Source organism: Hippopotamus amphibius, chromosome 17 (genome assembly GCF_030028045.1).
Source record: "Hippopotamus amphibius kiboko isolate mHipAmp2 chromosome 17, mHipAmp2.hap2, whole genome shotgun sequence".
In the NCBI taxonomy this organism is placed as follows: Eukaryota; Metazoa; Chordata; class Mammalia; order Artiodactyla; family Hippopotamidae; genus Hippopotamus; species Hippopotamus amphibius.
Genome location: NC_080202.1, coordinates 54,758,927 through 54,776,391, shown reverse-complemented (window position 1 = coordinate 54,776,391; position 17,465 = coordinate 54,758,927). Strand labels below are relative to the sequence as shown.

Below are 17,465 nucleotides of genomic sequence, written 5' to 3'. Positions count from 1 at the left end.
TCTCCCCTTTCTGGCCGAGCTCATATTTTGGGGGGGCTTCTAACAGCCCTGGGTACCACCACTCACGCCAGGCCTTTCTCAGAGTCTAGGACATCAGCACATTTATTTGTCACCTCTTTTCTGGGCTTCTGCCTGCACCCCTGCGTTTAGAGGTGGCTCAGATCAACTCCGACCTTTACATTTTTAAAGTTGATTGAATTTTTTATGTTAGAAAAGTAACACAAGCCCAATGCATCGACCAATGAACGGATAAACAAGCTGTGGCAGATCCACACAATGGAGTATCGTTCAGCCATAAAACCTCGCTACAACGCAGGTGAACCTCGAAAAGATTCTCCGTGAAAGAAGCCAGCACCATCGTCACTGAATCGGTCACTTCTGGTTAATTTTATGTTACGTGACTGTCACTTGAATAGAAAGAAATAGTAATACAGGCTTAAGATTTGCAAAATGCTTGAAAATAGAAAAAAAAAAGGGGGGGGGCCATGAAGGCTCGCCATCTGCCGGCGATCGCTAAAAAATGTTGGTGTAGATCTTGCTTCCTAGTTGGGATGTGGCCGCACAGTTGCCAGTCTCTCCCCTGGAAGCTGGGGGTTCTTTCGTGCCCATCGGCACTTTGCTGAAGCCCCTGCTGCCTCCTAGGGAAGGAAACGCCCTGCCCTCGCTCTCCGTCCAGAGGCCCGACCTCGCCGCTGAGGACGATCTCGTGGGTGGACCCGCGGAGGCGGACGCTGCCACTCACTTTCCCTTTTTGATTGTGTTCCTGCCCAGCAGAGGGTCCAGAACCGGGTCCACGGTCTCGCCGATGTTCTCGAGGAGCAAGGTGTCCCCTTCCGAGATGGCCCGCTCGATGATGTCCAGGTAGCTGTGGGCACAGCACGGGGGCCGTGAGTGCCCTGGGGCCCAGCAGTGATGGCATAATGGCCTGCCCCAGGAGGCCGCAGAGGAGGGACCGAGAGAGGTGACTGAGGGCCCCACAGCTCATTCCTCTCCCAAATGCATCCTTCCCGAGGGGAGCTCGGGGCTTCTGCGTAAATCACCCCCGGGCAGATGGGAGGGGAGGTGACCGCGAAGCCGCTTTATGGCTGTAGAGCCAAACATTCCACAGCTGCGTCTGCTGCCACCACCCGGCACGATGGGAAGGTTCCCGGCGCAGCTGTGTCAAGGCCATCGCGTCTCATCTATGACGATGAGAGACGGGAAGACAACCACGCGCAGCCTCCCAGCTGGCAAATAACCAGGCAGGACCGACATAGGCGGGAGCCGAGGTCAGTGTGGACCCCCTGCAGGAGCAGCAGGTAACAGCGGAGAGAGGAGCCCTGAGTTTAATTCTCTACTGCCAGTGCTGTTCCCCGGGGCCAAGTACTGAAAAAAAATCCACCCGTGGGCCAGTGTTTGTTTTCAAAGACCCATCCATCCATTTCACGAGTATGAAAGGCCCTGGGAGGGCTTCCCAGCACCGTGGCCCAGCTGGCCGTCTGGCTGCCGCCTCTGAACCCCCCACCCCACCCGCCGTGGCCGGGCACCTCTTCTGCCCCAGGCGGATGGCCTTCAGCTCGCTCCCATATTTGTTTTTGATCCACTTGATGCCCTGCAGCTGGGCGTCCACGATGAGGGGCCAGCGCTCCGTGTTGCACAGGATGGTGGCGTTCTCTGTGGACATGCGGTCGCTGGGAAGGCCCTGGTTGTTCCAAGTGGCCACGTCCGCATCGTCCGTTAGCAGGCTCAAGGGATCCAGACCTTCTGTGATCGGGATGGGGACCTGCCGAGGGAGCAATGTGGCCTTCCTCACCGCTCAGTGGAAAGCAGCTCTCTGAATAACATGGGGGTGGCCGGGCCTCACGGGGGAAGACGGCCGTCTGCGTTGCCCTGACAGAGCAGCTTGGAACCGGCTAGAAGGGATGTCGGCACTGGCCACACTGGGCCACCGTCTACACCCCGAGTGGCTGGAGCCTCCGTCTTAGGAGCAAAGGTTGAGCTCTGGCTGGGTCTGTCCTGCCAGGGACCTCCCCAGGTGTCCTGAGTGATGAATGTGACGGCACCCCTTACCTTTAACTGATTTATATAAGGGATCCAACACCTCTCCATCAGCTCATTGCGATATTTCTTGGTGAAGTAGCCCACATAGGAGACGAAGGCGGAGATTAGCAGGACATCCCCGCACAGTGTGATCCCCCGTCTCCTGAAGTTCTCCACCGATTCGGCCCAGCGGACGTTTTCTGACGCTAGTCCTCCTACCAGCCTAAGATGGGGACAGAGGTCAGTGGGTAAAAGCAGCACGTGTATCGGGTGGGAGAGAGGACAGACTGGAGGACCAGGAAAGGTGCGTCTCCTAGCGGGACTTCTGGTTTCAAATCCTTACTTTGCTCAGCGGTTTAGGAACAAACATGCTTTGGGGAATAAATGCTTTAGGGAAGCAAAACGAATGCTTTCTGGAGGCGGCTGGAAATGCCGAGTTTCCCTTCTCCAAGGAGCTGATGTCACGTGGATATGGATGTTATTTGACCACGTCACCATTCCGTGGCCGTTCTGTGGGCTCATCCCTTTTTTCGGGGGGGGGGGTCCTGAAGACAGGAGGGGTCCCCAGGGGGAAGCAAGGCACCTGTTAGCCAGCGAGATCACCCTGTTGGTGGCATCAGCCTCCTGCTGGCACTTGATTTTCTCGGCTGTCGCTTTTTCAAATGCCGACGTCAGGTTGCTCAGGTTGGCGTTGAGTTCCTGGAGGAACAAGACGGGAAGGCCCTGAAATAGGGCAGCGCTGGGTGTCCCCAGCTCCCCGCTGCCCCAGGAGCGGAAGCAGCCGAGCCCTGGGAGGGCCAGGATCCCTGCAGGGCCCAAAGGTCAGGAATGCAGGCGGCCTCCGGGTGCTCGGGTCCCCACGTCGGCCTGCGTGCTGTCGTGCTGCACCCGTAATTCAGCGGCAGCGGCCGAGCCGACGACCCCTCTCTCTTAAACGGAGACGTGGACCAGCCGCACCCACAGATGGCACTCACGGCGATCTTGTTTTTGATGCGGGAGAGCTTCTCCTGCGCCTCGGCCAGCTCTGCGTTGGCCTCCTCCAGGGCCTGCCTCTTGGGGGCCACGTCGCAGTAGACCTCGTAGAAGCGGACGATGTTGATGCACCAGGAGCACAGGCCTGCGGCCGCCGTGGACTTGGAGCGGATGAACTCGGGGTCGAACGTCGGGTTGCCTTGGTAGGGCCTGGAGCGGGACAGCGGGCGCTGAGGACGCAGGCCTCCCCCCACCCTGTCCCGCCTCCAGCTCCACATCCGGCTCCTGCCCCCATCGTGCCATCGTGGGCAACAGAAGGGGAGCACATTGAACTTGTTTTTTGTATCTTTTTTTTTTTGGGCACACGGGCTTAGTTGCTCCGTGGCATGTGGGATCTTCCTGGAGCTGGGATCGAACCCGTGACCTCTGCATTGGCAGGCGGATTCTTAAGCACTGCGCCACCTAGGAAGCCCCTGTGTTTTGTATCTTAATGATTACAGAAGGGAGAAGGAAAGAAGGAAACGCCGAATTTTGGCCTCTGGAGTGGAATTTGGGGGGGCTGAAGGGTAATGGAAGTAGTGATTTCCAGTCCTATATTCTAGATGATGGAAAAAAACCTGTTTTTTATCCTCTCTGTTTCTGCTGCTTTATGTGACTGGTCTCATTTTCATTCTGCAACGACGCTAGTCCTAGGCAAGAAAACTGGGATTCGGGGGGTCAGCAACTTGCCCAGAGTAACGCCGACAGGAAGTGTTGGAACCAGAGTTTCTTCACCAAGTTCTCACATCTGGGGCTGAGTGTCAGGTGCTGCTCTGAGTGCTTCCCGTATGTCAGTCCCTGGAGCTGCCCCTGCCCTGGCAAGTGTCATCACCCCATCTTACTCTGGGCAACAGGCCCAGGGAGGCTGAGTCTCTCTCCCAAGGTGACACGGCTGGGACAGGGCAGTGCGGGGATTCACGTGGAGCCCAACTGACCCAGAGGCCACCCCTCCAACCCATCCAGACATCGTGGGCCACTTCTGCTTCCCCCTTGGCCCAGTGCCCAGTTTTCCAGGATCACCAGAGAGGCTAAGGCTCTAAGGGTGAGACTTAAAAGAGGTGATGTTACAGGTGTTACCTTACAAGAGGGGTGAGGAAAAATGTGCATAGATGCAGTTAAGATGCTCTAGAAACTAGTGTTTTAAAAATACCGGAAACATCATTGAGCATAACAGACTGAGCTCTCTGCAGAAAGAATTCTAAATGGATAGTTCAAAATAATAATTGAAGTGTGATTTGAATTTAGGTGCAGAACACAGCCCATCACCCCCTCTCTCTGGCATATTTTATGCTTTGTTTAAGCAAATATTACAGTTTGCTCCAGACAGCACGGGGCGGTGGCAGTTGAGAATTTTGCTGGGTGACAAGGAGAAGACATTTATTGTAGCATTATTTATGATGGCAGAAACAGAAACAGCCTAAACCCTCAACAATGCAGGAATAGTTAAGTAAATTATGATTCATCTGCGGCAAAAAATCAAGCTGATCAAGTTGTTTTCACAACACAGAGAGAACTTTTTTCTCCCTCCACGATGTAAGAGATAAAAAGCAACTACGGGGGAAAAAAACTTTAGAAAAAAGACTGAAAGGAAATATGCCAAATGTTGACACAGGCCACTCCCTGGAGGTGGGTCTATGTTTTTCTTGTCTTTTCTCTTAAACTTTAAACTAGTCCTTAGTCATTAGATGTTTTTCAATCGTCCAGCCCTCTTCCTATACCGATGGAGCTGAGAGAGGTTGGGGTCTCACCTGGGGTCACTGGGGTCACTGGGGTCATGGGAGGGGCTCCCTCCCTTTCTCAGCTAGGGTCAGGTCAGCCCTGAAATTGGGTTGCCAGGGGATGGCCAGACAGAGTGCCCACACGTGCAGTGCTCACCAGTGCTAGCGCATTGGGACTTATGGGGCAAAATGTGGAAGTCCCCCCGTACACCCTTTCCAAGTCCCACCTTGAAACGGGCTGGGACCTGGGACCCTTTGCTGGAGGGCTTGCACCTGGACAAATGTCTCCTCCAGCAACAAAATGCACAGAAACTATAAGGGACTAAAAATAACTATACACGTGAACAGTTAATGCAAATTATGAACAAGATACAAAACGGCTAAAACCCAACTGCCACTTCTGCGGTGCCGGTGCCAGGCACACAGGTGGAGTCCTGTGCGTGATGCCTGAACACGGCACACCCAGGGGTGGGCAGACCACCTAAGCCACCCCTCTGCCCCCACCCACCAATCCACCCCTACCCTCACCCCATTTAAAGAACCAGCTCACCACCTCCCACCCCCCACCCCCCGAGCGCAGTTGGGAGACAGAGGGTGGTGAGGCTCCCCAGGAGCTTGGGATCACGCTTCAACTTGACGCCCGGGCAGCTCAGGTGCAGGCAGATTCGCCCAGCCTGCTGTCCACCGTCTTTGGGGTCCCACCTTGCCCTGTGCCACCCAAGACCCTGCCCCACCCCCGGCAAGCACAGGCTTCCCTTGGGACCACACGATGCGGGGCCAGGGGCAGGCAGGAGAAGATTCAGGACCACACAGTGCCTGGATGCGGTGCGCTTCTGACAGGATGAGAACTGAGCTGACCCCCATGGGGGCGGCCGAGCCCTGACTCACTTAAACGCTTTCAGGCAGGCCTCGGGGATGTGTTCCTTGTCAAACTTTTTCAACGAGTCCAGGAAGGTGTCCACTTTGCCCATCATGATTTTCGCAGCTTTCCAGCTCTTGTCCTTGGGGATCTTGCCCCCAGGCGCGGTCAGAATCATCACGGCAGCCGTGACATTGACCACGGCCTCTGGGGGGGACCCGAAGGACTTCAGCTCTGTCAGGTTGTTCTGCAAAGACAGACGGACCCGAATGGGGATTTAGTCCCGAGCAGAACAAGGAGGACCCCAGGGATGACCGCGAGGCACCTCTTCACTGCTCAGGCATCATGGTCCCTGTTTCTTCCTCCTCCTGCCCTCACCTTATTCAGAGTGTCAAGTGCCTCCTGCGCAGCCAGCAGGGCCGGCTCTGCCTTGGCCAGGTCCGTTTCACAGGCCTTTTGTTTCTCAGTGACATTCTGGAAGGAAGCCAGACAGGAAAGATGGATTGCAGGGGTCCATCTGGGTGATGTGTGCGAAGTGGGGCCCTGGGTGGTGCGAGGGGGCAAGGACGGGCGTTCCCCTTTGCTCTTCCTCGCTGGGTCACTGTCTGAAGCCTGCCTTTCCCCGCCCTGCCTCCTTTGCCCCGAAACACTCAGGTCAGAATGAGCTGAGCGTCAGCCGACTTGGAATTCAGGAAGGGAAACTGTTCCTTTGCTTGGCTCCAGCCTCCAGGACCAGAGGGGAGACCTGGGGCCACGCAGGCCACCCTGCGGCTTTGAGGCTGAATCTTTTGGTGCCATTGTGTAATCCCTCCAGAACGGGCCATCTCAGAGGTCAGCGCATCCTCCCCTTAAAGTGAGAGCATCGTCATTGACGCGTGCACACACACATTCATTCATTTACACATGCGTTCACTCTTCGGGTGGAGAGGAAGCTGAGCCTTCAGGCACCAGGCAGAGAGACCAGGAGAAGCCTGGTATCTGTCAATCAGGAGTAGCATCTGTGTGATGACAGAGAGCAAAGAAGCAGCCAGTCGGGGCTGGGAGCTTTGCTGGGCACGGAGGAGGGAGGACAGAGAGAAGACAGTCTCTCTACGAAAAGCCTCCTGGAGAACCCATTCCCTCCCCTACTTTACAGACGTGTGAGACACGACTCTGGGAGCAGGGCGTGGAAGGTGCTGACTCGGCCAGTGGTGCTGAGAGCAGGGCTGCTTCCCTGGACCATGCCTGGTTGGGCTGTTTCTGGATCAGGGGTTGGAGAGGGGTGGGCACCCCGACGTTAACAGCTGCATGTGAGTATCGGATGGCAGGTCCCTGAGTTCAGGGTGCAGGTGTGGGTCCAGGTTCAGATCCTAACTGTCACTTGCTAATTCTGAGACCTCGGGCGCATGGCCGACCACCCTCACAGGGCTGAGGTCACGCAGGTTACAGCGAGGGATGGATTGGAGCTCCTGGCCACCTCTGCTGGCCTGGGACCCTCCCCACTCCAGCACTGGAGGGAAGGGAAGGGCTCAGTTGTCCCTCCTCTTGGCTGTGGAGGGAGGCTGTCTCAGGCAGAGAAATGACTTGCTGCTGTCTTCCGTCTCAAGATAATTACTTAATTGTCTTAATTTAGACGCTCACACAGATGCATGACTAATGACACAAAAGGCATGTGGGCCGGGCGATGAGAAATCAGCCCAACCACGTGGACCTTCAGCGTGGAGCCCACCAGGGCCGGTGGTGTCAGGACCTCTGGGGGCTCCTGGTGCTGCATGTCTGAAGACCGGGGCTCCGAGGCTGTCTTCTCAAGCCTTACGTGCTTACAGGCTGCTGGCATCTCACTAAGGTGCAGACCTGATTCAGCAGAGCTGGGGCCTGGGAACCGGCATTTCTTACCGGCTCAGGAGATGCCTCTGCTGGGGCCTGGGAGGGCAGCCCTCTGCTGAGCTGGGGGCCCTGCGCTTGGGAGAGATGCCCTCCCTGTGGGGACCTGTAGGGAATACCGGCCACTCAGGGGGGGGACCTGGCCGAGCAGAGCCGTGTGCCGCTGTCCGTCTACCCACCTTGTTGATGACCTCCACCTTGATCTCTTCCTCGTCAGCGATGGCTTTCTCTTTGCTGACTTTCTCGGTTTCCACACCCACCACATGGATCAGCTTGTCCGCATTCTCGTTTTTCTGCTTGAGCTCAGCCTCTTGAATCGCCAGCTTGGCTTTTAAATCATCCACCTAGAGGAGGAGGTAAGGGAGCCGGGCAGGCTGAGGCCCCGGGCTGGTGGCCACCGTGGCCATGGGGCCGAGCAGCCAGTAGGCCTGCCGGTTGCTCACTGCTCCCTGTGACGCATTTCTAAGTGGTTTTTCAACTTCTCCAAGGTAAGTATTTACTGAGCACCAACTATGTACACAGGGTGGCAAGTATAAAACCCATTCCTGTTGCTCAGCGAGGTGGCAATCGAGGTAGCTGAATAAAAACAATGCCAGCAGGGGACTTCCCTGGTGGCACCGTGGTTAAGAATCTGCCTGCCAATGCAGGGGACACGGGTTCGAGCCCTGCTCCAGGAAGATCCCACATGCCATGAAACAACTAAGCCCATGTGCCACAACTACTGAGCCCGTGAGCCACAACTACTGAGTCCATGAGGCACAACTACTGAAGCCCACGTGCCTAGAGCCCATGCTGCACGAGATAAGCCACTGCAATGAGAAGCTCATGCACTGCAACATAGCCACAACTAGAGAGAGCCTGGGCACAGCAACAAAGACCCAAGGCAGCCAAAAATAAAAAGAATAAACCATTAATAAAAGATATTAACAAAACAAAACAAAACACAACAGCCCCAGCAGGGGCAGGGTGCTGAGGGGTTCTGGGGAGGCTGGTGGGGCTGTGAGAGCTTGGAGCCGGGAATAAAAAGCTCCCTCAGGCACTCTGAGGCCCAGGCAGCCCGGTGGAGGGAGTGTTGGGAAGCGGAAGTGATGGGCTGAGACACCTGCCCCATCTGGGTGATTTCTGCTAGCAAGAGGTCACTCGGTTGCTGTAATTGCCCTCTCCTGGGTGCGTTCCCTGTGTCCCAGGACCACTCCTGGAAGGTACATGTAGGGAAAAAGAAGCGCTTCCTGAGCCAGGCTCCTCCCTGGTTCCTGTCCAGGGAGGGAGCAGGCTGCTTCTTGGCTCCTGCAAGCTCTGTCTTCCTTGGACACCCCCACCACCGTGTTCCCCTTGCCGCCCCCATGGGGTGGCCTGGACCCGTGCAGCACTGCCTATGGCAGGGGCCACCCTCCACCTGCACCTTCAGCAGGGATGTGGTGGCTGTTTACCAGGCTCCCGTGGTGATGCCAACAGTGGGCAGTAAAGATGGAGCAGGGGCTGCACCATGGAGGACATTTAAAACCAGGCAGAAAACTTAAAAATCAACATGGCATGAAAGTATGGCAGACACCTCCCATCTGGGCACCGCAGCGTGAACGGCGCTCCGGGACGGACCCACCTTCACGGGCTGTACCCAACTGGATGAGCAACGCCCCCCCGGACGAGGGGCCCCCGGGAAGCACCCGCTGTATATCAGCATCACGAGGGTGTTTGGAATCCACTGTCTAGGTTAAAACCCGTACACTCGCTCTGGTTTGCAAGTGGAAGTTTCCCCAAGGTAGGGGTCCCGGTCTCCTTACTTCATGTCACACGCCTGGAGGAAGGTTCTGGAAGCATGTCCCGAGGCCCCGGCTCTCCTACCTGAGAGGCTGTGCTCTGCAGCTTCATCAGCCCGTTCTCCAGCCTCTCGATTTTGGCGACCAGCTCCATCCTCTTCTTGGCTAGCAGGCTCTGGTACAGTTTGATCTGCTCCAGGAAGGTTTTGGGTGTGGTGTAGTTGTAGCGCCTCTCGGTGGCCAGGTACACCTTGGACATCTCATTGACGGTCGTGTGTACATAGGACATGAAGAGGCTGATGGAGGCCTTGACTTCTGGCTACAAAGAAAAGATGGGCCCATTCATTCCCCAGTGCCCTGCTAGGAGTGACCCAGAGGAAGAGGAGGCTGCTGGCCATAGTGGACCACAAGGTGGGTCCTCTTACTTGCTGAGGACCCTGTTTGAGAGGTACCCCTCCCTCAACCTTGGCGATTCAGCTGTCAAATGAGGCTCAAAACAAGGCCTGCAGCGCCATCATGGGTGCTGGTGACACTGCACCACCAAGGCGGCTGGTCATAGCCGAGGTTATTACTATTCTCTCTTTGACTCACACACTTGTATATTCAGCATGTTTGAATAACCAGGTAATTCTGCAAGCATTTATCAGACATTTCCTGTTCTGAGCCCTGGGGTTTAGAAACTCCTTTCCCAGCCTCCTCTGGCCTGCATTCACGCCAGGGTCACGGCCCCACCACCTGGACTTTCCCCACCTGCCCGAAGACAGGCACTGGGAGCTTTGCCCCGGGAATTGTTCAAGCGACATTAACTGTAATTCAGGTTAATTTGGGAATGTGTTCATCTGACACATGCTTCTTCAGCATATACTCTGCAGCCCTCGATGGTGCCAGTGGTGGGGCTATTCCTTGGTCCCAGGAGGCCCCCGCCTCTACGTGCATTTGGGGCGAGGAGGACAGGTCGTAACAGCGGCATTTCCGGGAATGGCTTGTCCTACAACTGAATGTTCTAACAGTGACAAGCGGGGGGCTTTACCATCTTTAGAAACTAGGGAAGAGGTTAATTTGGGGCTTATTTTATTCCACTTAACTGAATATGTGTTCAAAATAAATCAGACACGATAACCACGTGGGATTTATTTTAGGCCTGCGTTTCCCTCGGGTCAGAGGTTAATGACCACTTCTAGGCTGGCAATGGGCTTGAATCGTGAATGTGGGCCCCATCCTTCAGTAAAAGAAAGACACCGTAAAGGAAAAGGGGGGAAAAAGAAGAAGAAAAGAAGGCTTATATTGCCTGGTAGTACTTGCTATGCCCTATAAAAGGCAGGTCAAAGGTGAGGGAGCAGCCCTGGGCAGAGCCCCGGGGGCAGAGCCGTGTTGGTGTCCAAGGCCAGAGGAAGAAGTGTGTGCCCTTATACACTTATCAAAGTAAGTACGGGCTCTGCAATCAGCTCCAATCAGGGACTATGTTCAAAGCCTGAGCTGCGAGATCAAGTGTGGGCATCACCCCCTGAACCAGCCCTTCGGGGCCATGACTGCATGGGGCCCAGAACACCCAGCTGAAAGAAACAACCATTCTCCTGGCACAGTAACTAGGGGCCGCAAAACCAACAATCGGCAGCCTGTCTTTGTTTACAGTTTTGATATTTTTGAATGTTTCAGCGTTAAGTTTGATTTTAAAATACTGCATTAGGGACTTCCCTAGTGGCGCAGCGGTTGATACTCCACCCTCCCAGTGCAGGGGATCCACGTTTGATCCCTGGTCGGGGAACTAGATCCCACATGCATGCTGCAACTAGGAGTTTGCATGCCACAACTAAAAAGCCCGCCAGCCACAACTAAGTAGCACGCATGCTACAACTAAGGAGACAGAGAGCTGCAACTAAGACCTGGTGCAACCAAATAAATATTAAAAAAAAATACTGCATTAAAACATCTCTGATCTTAAGTTTTTGGTGCCTTCTTAAGTTTTGCGCCCAAGGCGAGTGCCTCACCTGCCTCACCCTAATGCTGCCCCTGGAGACAGATGACGGGGGCCCCTCCCTCCCGGCTCTGTGCCCTGTGACTCACCTGAATCCCCTCGGTGTCCTCAAGGAAGCGAGCACTGACAGACACCAGGGCATCTTCCGGCCACTCGTGGAACCAGTCGATGGCTGTGCAGTTGACCACAGCGGGGAATTTTCTTGCTCTCACACGCAGGACGGAACCCACAGGGGAGAAACACAGGATCACCTAGAAGGGATACAGTGGCTGCTCATTGGGGGACAGTGGTGCCAGGGCTGAATCGCACTGCTTTTGCAGAAATCCTGTTTAGAAGGAAGAGCTCTCTGCACGGTGTCCGTCTCCAAGTGCAGGGTGTGGGGAAGAACATTCCCAGTTCCAGGCTGGAAGCGTGGCTGTTGCATCACGATGTGAAGGTGCAGGGGAGACCGAAGCCTTCTGGAGGTGATCCCCGCAAAGGGGGAAGGTGGGTTGGGTGCAGGAGGGAGTGGGCATCCACACTGGACAGGTGAGGCCCCAGAGCAGGGAGGGCTCTGGTCCTTTAGTAGGTCCGGTCCTTGGGGGGAGGCAGGAACGAGAGCCAGCAGGTGCCTAGAAGAGCAGGGCTACCCTGGCCAGGCAGCCATCCTACTGGATGCAGACGAGGAGGGAGAGAAGGACCCAAAGTGCTCTCGGTCTAAGTTGGGTAGCAAAGCTACCAAGTTCCCAAAGGGGAACGTTGAAGGTCAAGATGCACTAATCTATTTACATGTACTGTATGGGGGGAGGTACGTGTATAAAACACTTCTTTTGGCCACAACGCACTTCTAACAGCCCACCTCCATCAGGCAGCGCACTGTACTCTCCTAACAGTTTTCCATTTCCTTTGTGAGAACAGTCCCCAACTCTACAGAGTGAAGACCCAAGCCTAGAAGGCCCCCAGGACCCCGCCAAGCCTGGGACCCCCCTACCTTCAGGTGCCTGCGCACTTTGTCAATGAAGAATTTCCAGCACGCCTCCCGGGTGTCCAACAGGCCGACGGACTTCACTTGCGGCCGCATGGAGGAGATGATGTTCTCCATCTCGTCGTCCGTAAACAGCCCTGGGATCTCCCCCGAGGCCAGCAGGTCGTTGATCAACACCAGAAACTGCTCCTCGGCCACCTGGGAGTCTGTCATCAGGAACACTGAGGGAACGTTCTTCACGGCTGACTTGATGTACTGGGCGCCGAGGTCAAGCTGGACCCAAGGAGGACACCCTCAGACGTCTTGCCAAGCAGATGCGCGTGCAGAGGCATCTTCCACCACCACCCAGGACGGGGGCACCCGGAGATCAGCTCCGTAAGAAATGGGCAGGGTCTATAGCCTCAAGTGAAGGACGCCCAGGCTCGCGGCGGCTCTACTCGCCACCGCTCCAAAGTGGAAGCAACCCAGGCGTCCCTCAGTGGACGGATGGATAAACACAGTAGGGTCCCTTCACACCATGCAATATTATTCTGCCTTAAAAAGGAAGGAAATTCTGACCATGCTACAGAGGAACCTAGAGGAGGACATCACGCCAAGTGAAATCAGCCAGTCACAAAAGGACAAACACCGTAGGATTCCACTCATGTGAGGTCCCTGGCAGAGTCAGATTCACGGAGACAGCAAGTAGAATGGCAGGTACTGGGGGCTGGGGGAAGCTGGGAGGGGGAGGGCGTGTTCAATGGGGACAGAGTTTCTGTTTGGAAAGAGGAAAAATTTCTGCAGAGGGATGGTGGGGGACGGTTGCACAACGTGAATGTGCTTAATGCCACCGAACGGCATGGTTCAAACGGCAAACTTTGTGTTGTGCATGCTTTACCGCAAAAAAGGAACAAAAAACTTAAGGGGAGACCTTGAAAGAGGCCCCGAATAAACACACCACAGGCTTGGAATGGGGAGACTTACTGCTGGAAAGAATGCATACACCACAAAGTATTCCCTCTGCTTATCCTAACTCCTATCACGTTACTAGTAAGATTTAAGGAAACAACTAGACAAAACAATTGCATGGTAATTCTGGAAGAATAAAGGAAGGGGAATAGTAAAACAAACAAAAAAAGCGGTAGGAATAGCTTGCTATTTTTGAAAAGTACGCCAATTTACATGTGTAAACTGTAAGTATACATTAAAATGTCTGTCAGTGTCATCCAAGTGTGCAGGTGAATTTTTCAGGGCTTTGGTGATTTCCTTTTCTTTACCGTCTAATTTTTTAATAAGACCCGGGAGCCTCTGTAATTGCTTAAAAGGCTTCAAAATGTCCATTGTAGGCATCCCAAGTGGCTCACTTCCACCCCTTGGAAGCAGCCCACCTTCCTGCCGTCTGTTCAGAGAGAAGCATCACCAAGGTCCCTCAGCTGGAGTTGACAGGGGTATAACTGGGGTCAAAAAGAAAGCCCCATCCTGCCGACTACGCCAAAAAAAAAAAAAAAAAAAAGAAAGCAAGCCCCAACTTCCATATTTTTTGGACAAGGTTAAAAAACAAATCAAAGGGAAGTCCTGAGCCTGGGAGAGCAGAGGCCACAGGTGAGATCCAAGCCCTGGTCATGCCCTCGGGCATGGCCTCCAAGGAGAAGCAGCAGGGCCTTGGAGTTGAGACACATCACTCTTCCCATTTTACAGCCCATCACGGACGTGGGCTGGGGGCCGACAACACCGGAATCAGCCGCGTGGATCTAAAGCGTGAGCCGAGCGGTCAACCCGGGGGAGGTGGGTGGTGGTGACTGCAGGTCAGAGGGCGGCTCCTGGCAGGTGTGGGCTCAACCTGCACCATCGTCATGCCGACCGCTGAGGGTTCCTCCCTCCTATGGTTTGGGAATGACCGAATGGAAAGGCTGTGAAGTTTCACCAAGTTCAGATTCTGAATCCAGTTCTCCTGGCTGAGGCAAGGGATCTGCTGGGATCGAGTGAAGCTAATTGCTGCAGGGACCCAGGTCAGAGCAGGAGATTCTGGAAAGCCTGATGGCCAGCGAGGTGGCTCCGGGGGTGCAGAACCGCTCTTCCTCCTGTCCCGCCTGCTCCTCTCCCCGAGAATCGGGATTTGCCGTGCTTTCTACTCGCTGCCCCTTCCTCTTTGGCTTCTGCTCCCTGGCTCCCTCCTCGGACCCCCAGGAGAACCTGCTCCGGCCAAGACCTCAGGGCCTTCCTTCAGCCACATCCCACTGTCCTGCCTGGAGCCTCTGTGGCCTTGACCATCGTGACGTTCGGCCCTCTCTGGCCTTCCTGCTGTGGCGCTCGCCCCGTCCCTGTTGACCACTGCTCCGTCCCATGGCCCTCGTCCTGCCTGCCCTGGAGGCATCCCGTCCTCCTCAGCCTCTCCGGCTCTCCTGCACGGACTCCTCCACCCCCACCCTCTCAGGCTGCAGGGCCCACCCGCGATCTCCACCTCCCACCCTTTCCTGCGCTTCCCAGCCGCACAGGTCCAAGTGCATCTTGGCCATCTCCTGCCAAGCGTGCCCTGAATTCCTCCGATGCCCGCACGGCAAGGCTGCACGTTATCTTGGTTTCTCCCAGCACCCGCGTCTTGAGTGCCCTGCTCCCAGCGCAGTCCTCCTCCATCCTCATTTCCTGTCTGCTTGGGGGCGGCATCGTATCAGTAACCACTCCAGCTGCAAATGTCACTGTCAAGCTCAGCAAGCTTGGCTCCGGGGGTCCCTTCCTCACTCACCATCGAGGAGGAAGGAGCGGGTCTGGACAGCTGAGTCTGAGGATATTAAAGACCGCCTGCACCTGGGTGCATCTAGGGACTGGCAGTAACAGAGTGGGGTGTACACTCCCCTCTCTGGCCAGGATGCACTGCTGGGGCCCTGGCCTTGAAGTAGCCATCACCATTGCCAGCAGAGAGGAAGGAACAAGGAGCCCAGGTTTGGGAGTGAGTCTCGGGGAAGAGGGTGGGAGGGGCGTGGCCAGAGCAGTGGGGTGGCTGGGGTGTTCCTGCATCCACCCTGCCGGCTGCAGAGAGGCAAGAGTGCACCCCGCCCGCCCCTTGGTCTCAGGGCTGCTTCCTCGCCCCTCCCCGTTCAGCATCTGCTAGAGGTCAGGGGGCCAGCCCCTCACTCAGTTTAAAGTGCTTCTCTAGAGGGTCCGGCCCAGCTCTCTGAGCTACCACTCAGGCCTCAGGGAGAAGGCTTACAAAAGTCAAAAGCATGCCGCTGCCTCGCCTGGGGACTACGTGTGGGTGAGGCCTGGGGAGCTGGGACCCAGCAGGTGGGAGCCCAGCCTAAGCCCCCACTCCTCACGCTCCCATCAGTGCAGGCAGAGCGCTCGCCCACGACAAGGGTCTCGCTCTGTCTCTCCCTTCTCCCTTCTTGTTGTACCGCCCAGTTCCAGCCTTTGTGGGTCACTGGGGCTCCTACGGCACCCCCCTACCTGTCCCCCCTGAGCAATCTCTGCTGTCTTCAGGCCATCCTCCACTTTGTCCCAGAGCACCACCCGATCCCGCCCCTCCTCTGCACCAATGACCTTGACAGCATCTTGTTTTCTTGGGACCAAGTCCAGGATTTTCCACAAGGCTCATGATGGCCCTTGGGTTTGGATCCTGACCCTTTTTCTGCTACATCTCCAACCTGCAGCGGGTGCCCATGGCTTATGGTACAACTTTATAATAATATTACATCATCGTATCTGTTACACTAACAACACATACATTGTTAACTTCTTACTGTGACACTATTATTAGAACAACAGTAATACACCTCATAACTGTTCAGGAGTCTGCTTCCTCTAATATGACCTATAGCCCTGTTTAAGGCTGTCCTTACTTCTGAATCTACAGAAACTCCTTAATAAATGATAACCAGGGGGCTTCCCTCGTGGCACAGTGGTTAAGACTGAACTCCCAATGCAGGGGGCCCGGGTTCGAGCCCTGATCGGGGAACTAGATCTCACATGCATGCTGCAACTAAGAGTTCGCATGCCACAACTAAGGAGCCCATGAACTGCAACGCAGGAGCACGCCTGCCATAACTAAGACCTGGCGCAACCAAATAAATAAATAAATGATTTTTAAATGATGGTAACAAATGATGAGTGCAAAGCTGGGTCGTCACGGGTCCAGGAGCAATGAACTGTGATGAAACAGGTCACAGAGCTGCTGCAGCTAGTGCCGGGGAATAAAACAACCACAGCCGCTGTTGGCCTCAACGTGAGGGATCGGGAAAAAATCCTCACAAGGACAGAGCAAAGAGTGTGATGCAATCATGAAAATAAAGCAATACGATTAAGCTAACAGACTAGAAGCTTTTCCAGTGGAGAAATCTCAGTACGACTACACAGCTCCAGATGCCAGGATTCTAACCACCCTGAGTGAGTGGGGAGTCAGTGCGAACACAGTCGCTCGGCTCAGCTGAGAACCACTCAGACCCACCACGCGCTGATCCAGTTCATGAGGCGGGGTCTGGCAGAACCTACATTAGGAAGATCTTTGCCTTGGGGCTGGGATTTTAAAAATACAGCTGGCTAGTCCTTTGATAGAAAGAGTAGAACGCACTGGGTCAGTGACAAGCCAGACACTTCCCTGGAGGCTGACATCCCTGGCGCAGCCTGCTGAACCCCATCAGAGCAGGGCTGAGAACTAGCTGACCGTCCCCATCACCCTTCCTGGGGCCTCTGCCTGCAGACCACCCCCTCCCGCTGAGATCCCAGGGTGCCGGGCTCTGGCAGGGGTCCAGACCATCCCCCTAAGGCCACCTGGCCAGCAACTGCCTTGGAGCCGAGAGCGGAGGGGAGGGTCCCCCGGGTCTGGCCTCGTCCTGGTCCACGGGAGCAGCTTTGGCACCAAGGCAAAGAGAGATGAGCCGTGTGACGTGGGCAAGCCAATTTCAGCTCTAATCTGAGACACAACGATGATAAGCCCTAGGATAATCGTGTTTGACTAGCGAGCGCACCGTGCCCCAAGAGAGCAAATTTTGGGGAAAAAGAAATCAGTAAAAAGCCTTGGTGGCACATCTTGGGGATGGGAGACCTGTTCAACCTAATGTTTATTTAATTAATTCAAAAGGCAGCCTCCCAGAACCCTGAGCAGGTAGTTAGACAGCTAGTATTTAATCTGGAAAACTGGGAAAGACATGGCACAATTCAGCGACCAGAGGTGAGAACAAAATGCCTTTGCTGCTGTTCTGTGAGTTGACCCTACCGGCTCTGGCCTACCGGAAACTCACACTTCCTTTTACGTTTGTCGCAAGGCTGCGGGCTTCAGCCGAATGTGTCCCTGGCCTTTACTGTCTAAGATAAGGGCCCCGCTGGT

General features: G+C 55.2%; 1 protein-coding gene across 1 annotated transcript in view; it reads right to left on the bottom strand.

The window, feature by feature from the left end:
* The window catches only part of DNAH17 (dynein axonemal heavy chain 17), a 108,791-nt gene that overhangs the window by 22,894 nt on the left and 68,432 nt on the right, over positions 1–17,465 (bottom strand). The window contains exons 54-64 of the mRNA XM_057715191.1: positions 12,173–12,439; positions 11,292–11,453; positions 9,313–9,546; positions 7,650–7,814; positions 5,986–6,081; positions 5,637–5,854; positions 2,994–3,201; positions 2,603–2,718; positions 2,050–2,242; positions 1,527–1,762; positions 743–865 (exon numbers count right to left, since the gene is read on the bottom strand). Of these exons, the coding sequence (XP_057571174.1) occupies positions 743–865; positions 1,527–1,762; positions 2,050–2,242; positions 2,603–2,718; positions 2,994–3,201; positions 5,637–5,854; positions 5,986–6,081; positions 7,650–7,814; positions 9,313–9,546; positions 11,292–11,453; positions 12,173–12,439 (2,018 nt within the window). The remainder of the gene's footprint in view (positions 1–742; positions 866–1,526; positions 1,763–2,049; positions 2,243–2,602; positions 2,719–2,993; positions 3,202–5,636; positions 5,855–5,985; positions 6,082–7,649; positions 7,815–9,312; positions 9,547–11,291; positions 11,454–12,172; positions 12,440–17,465) is intronic.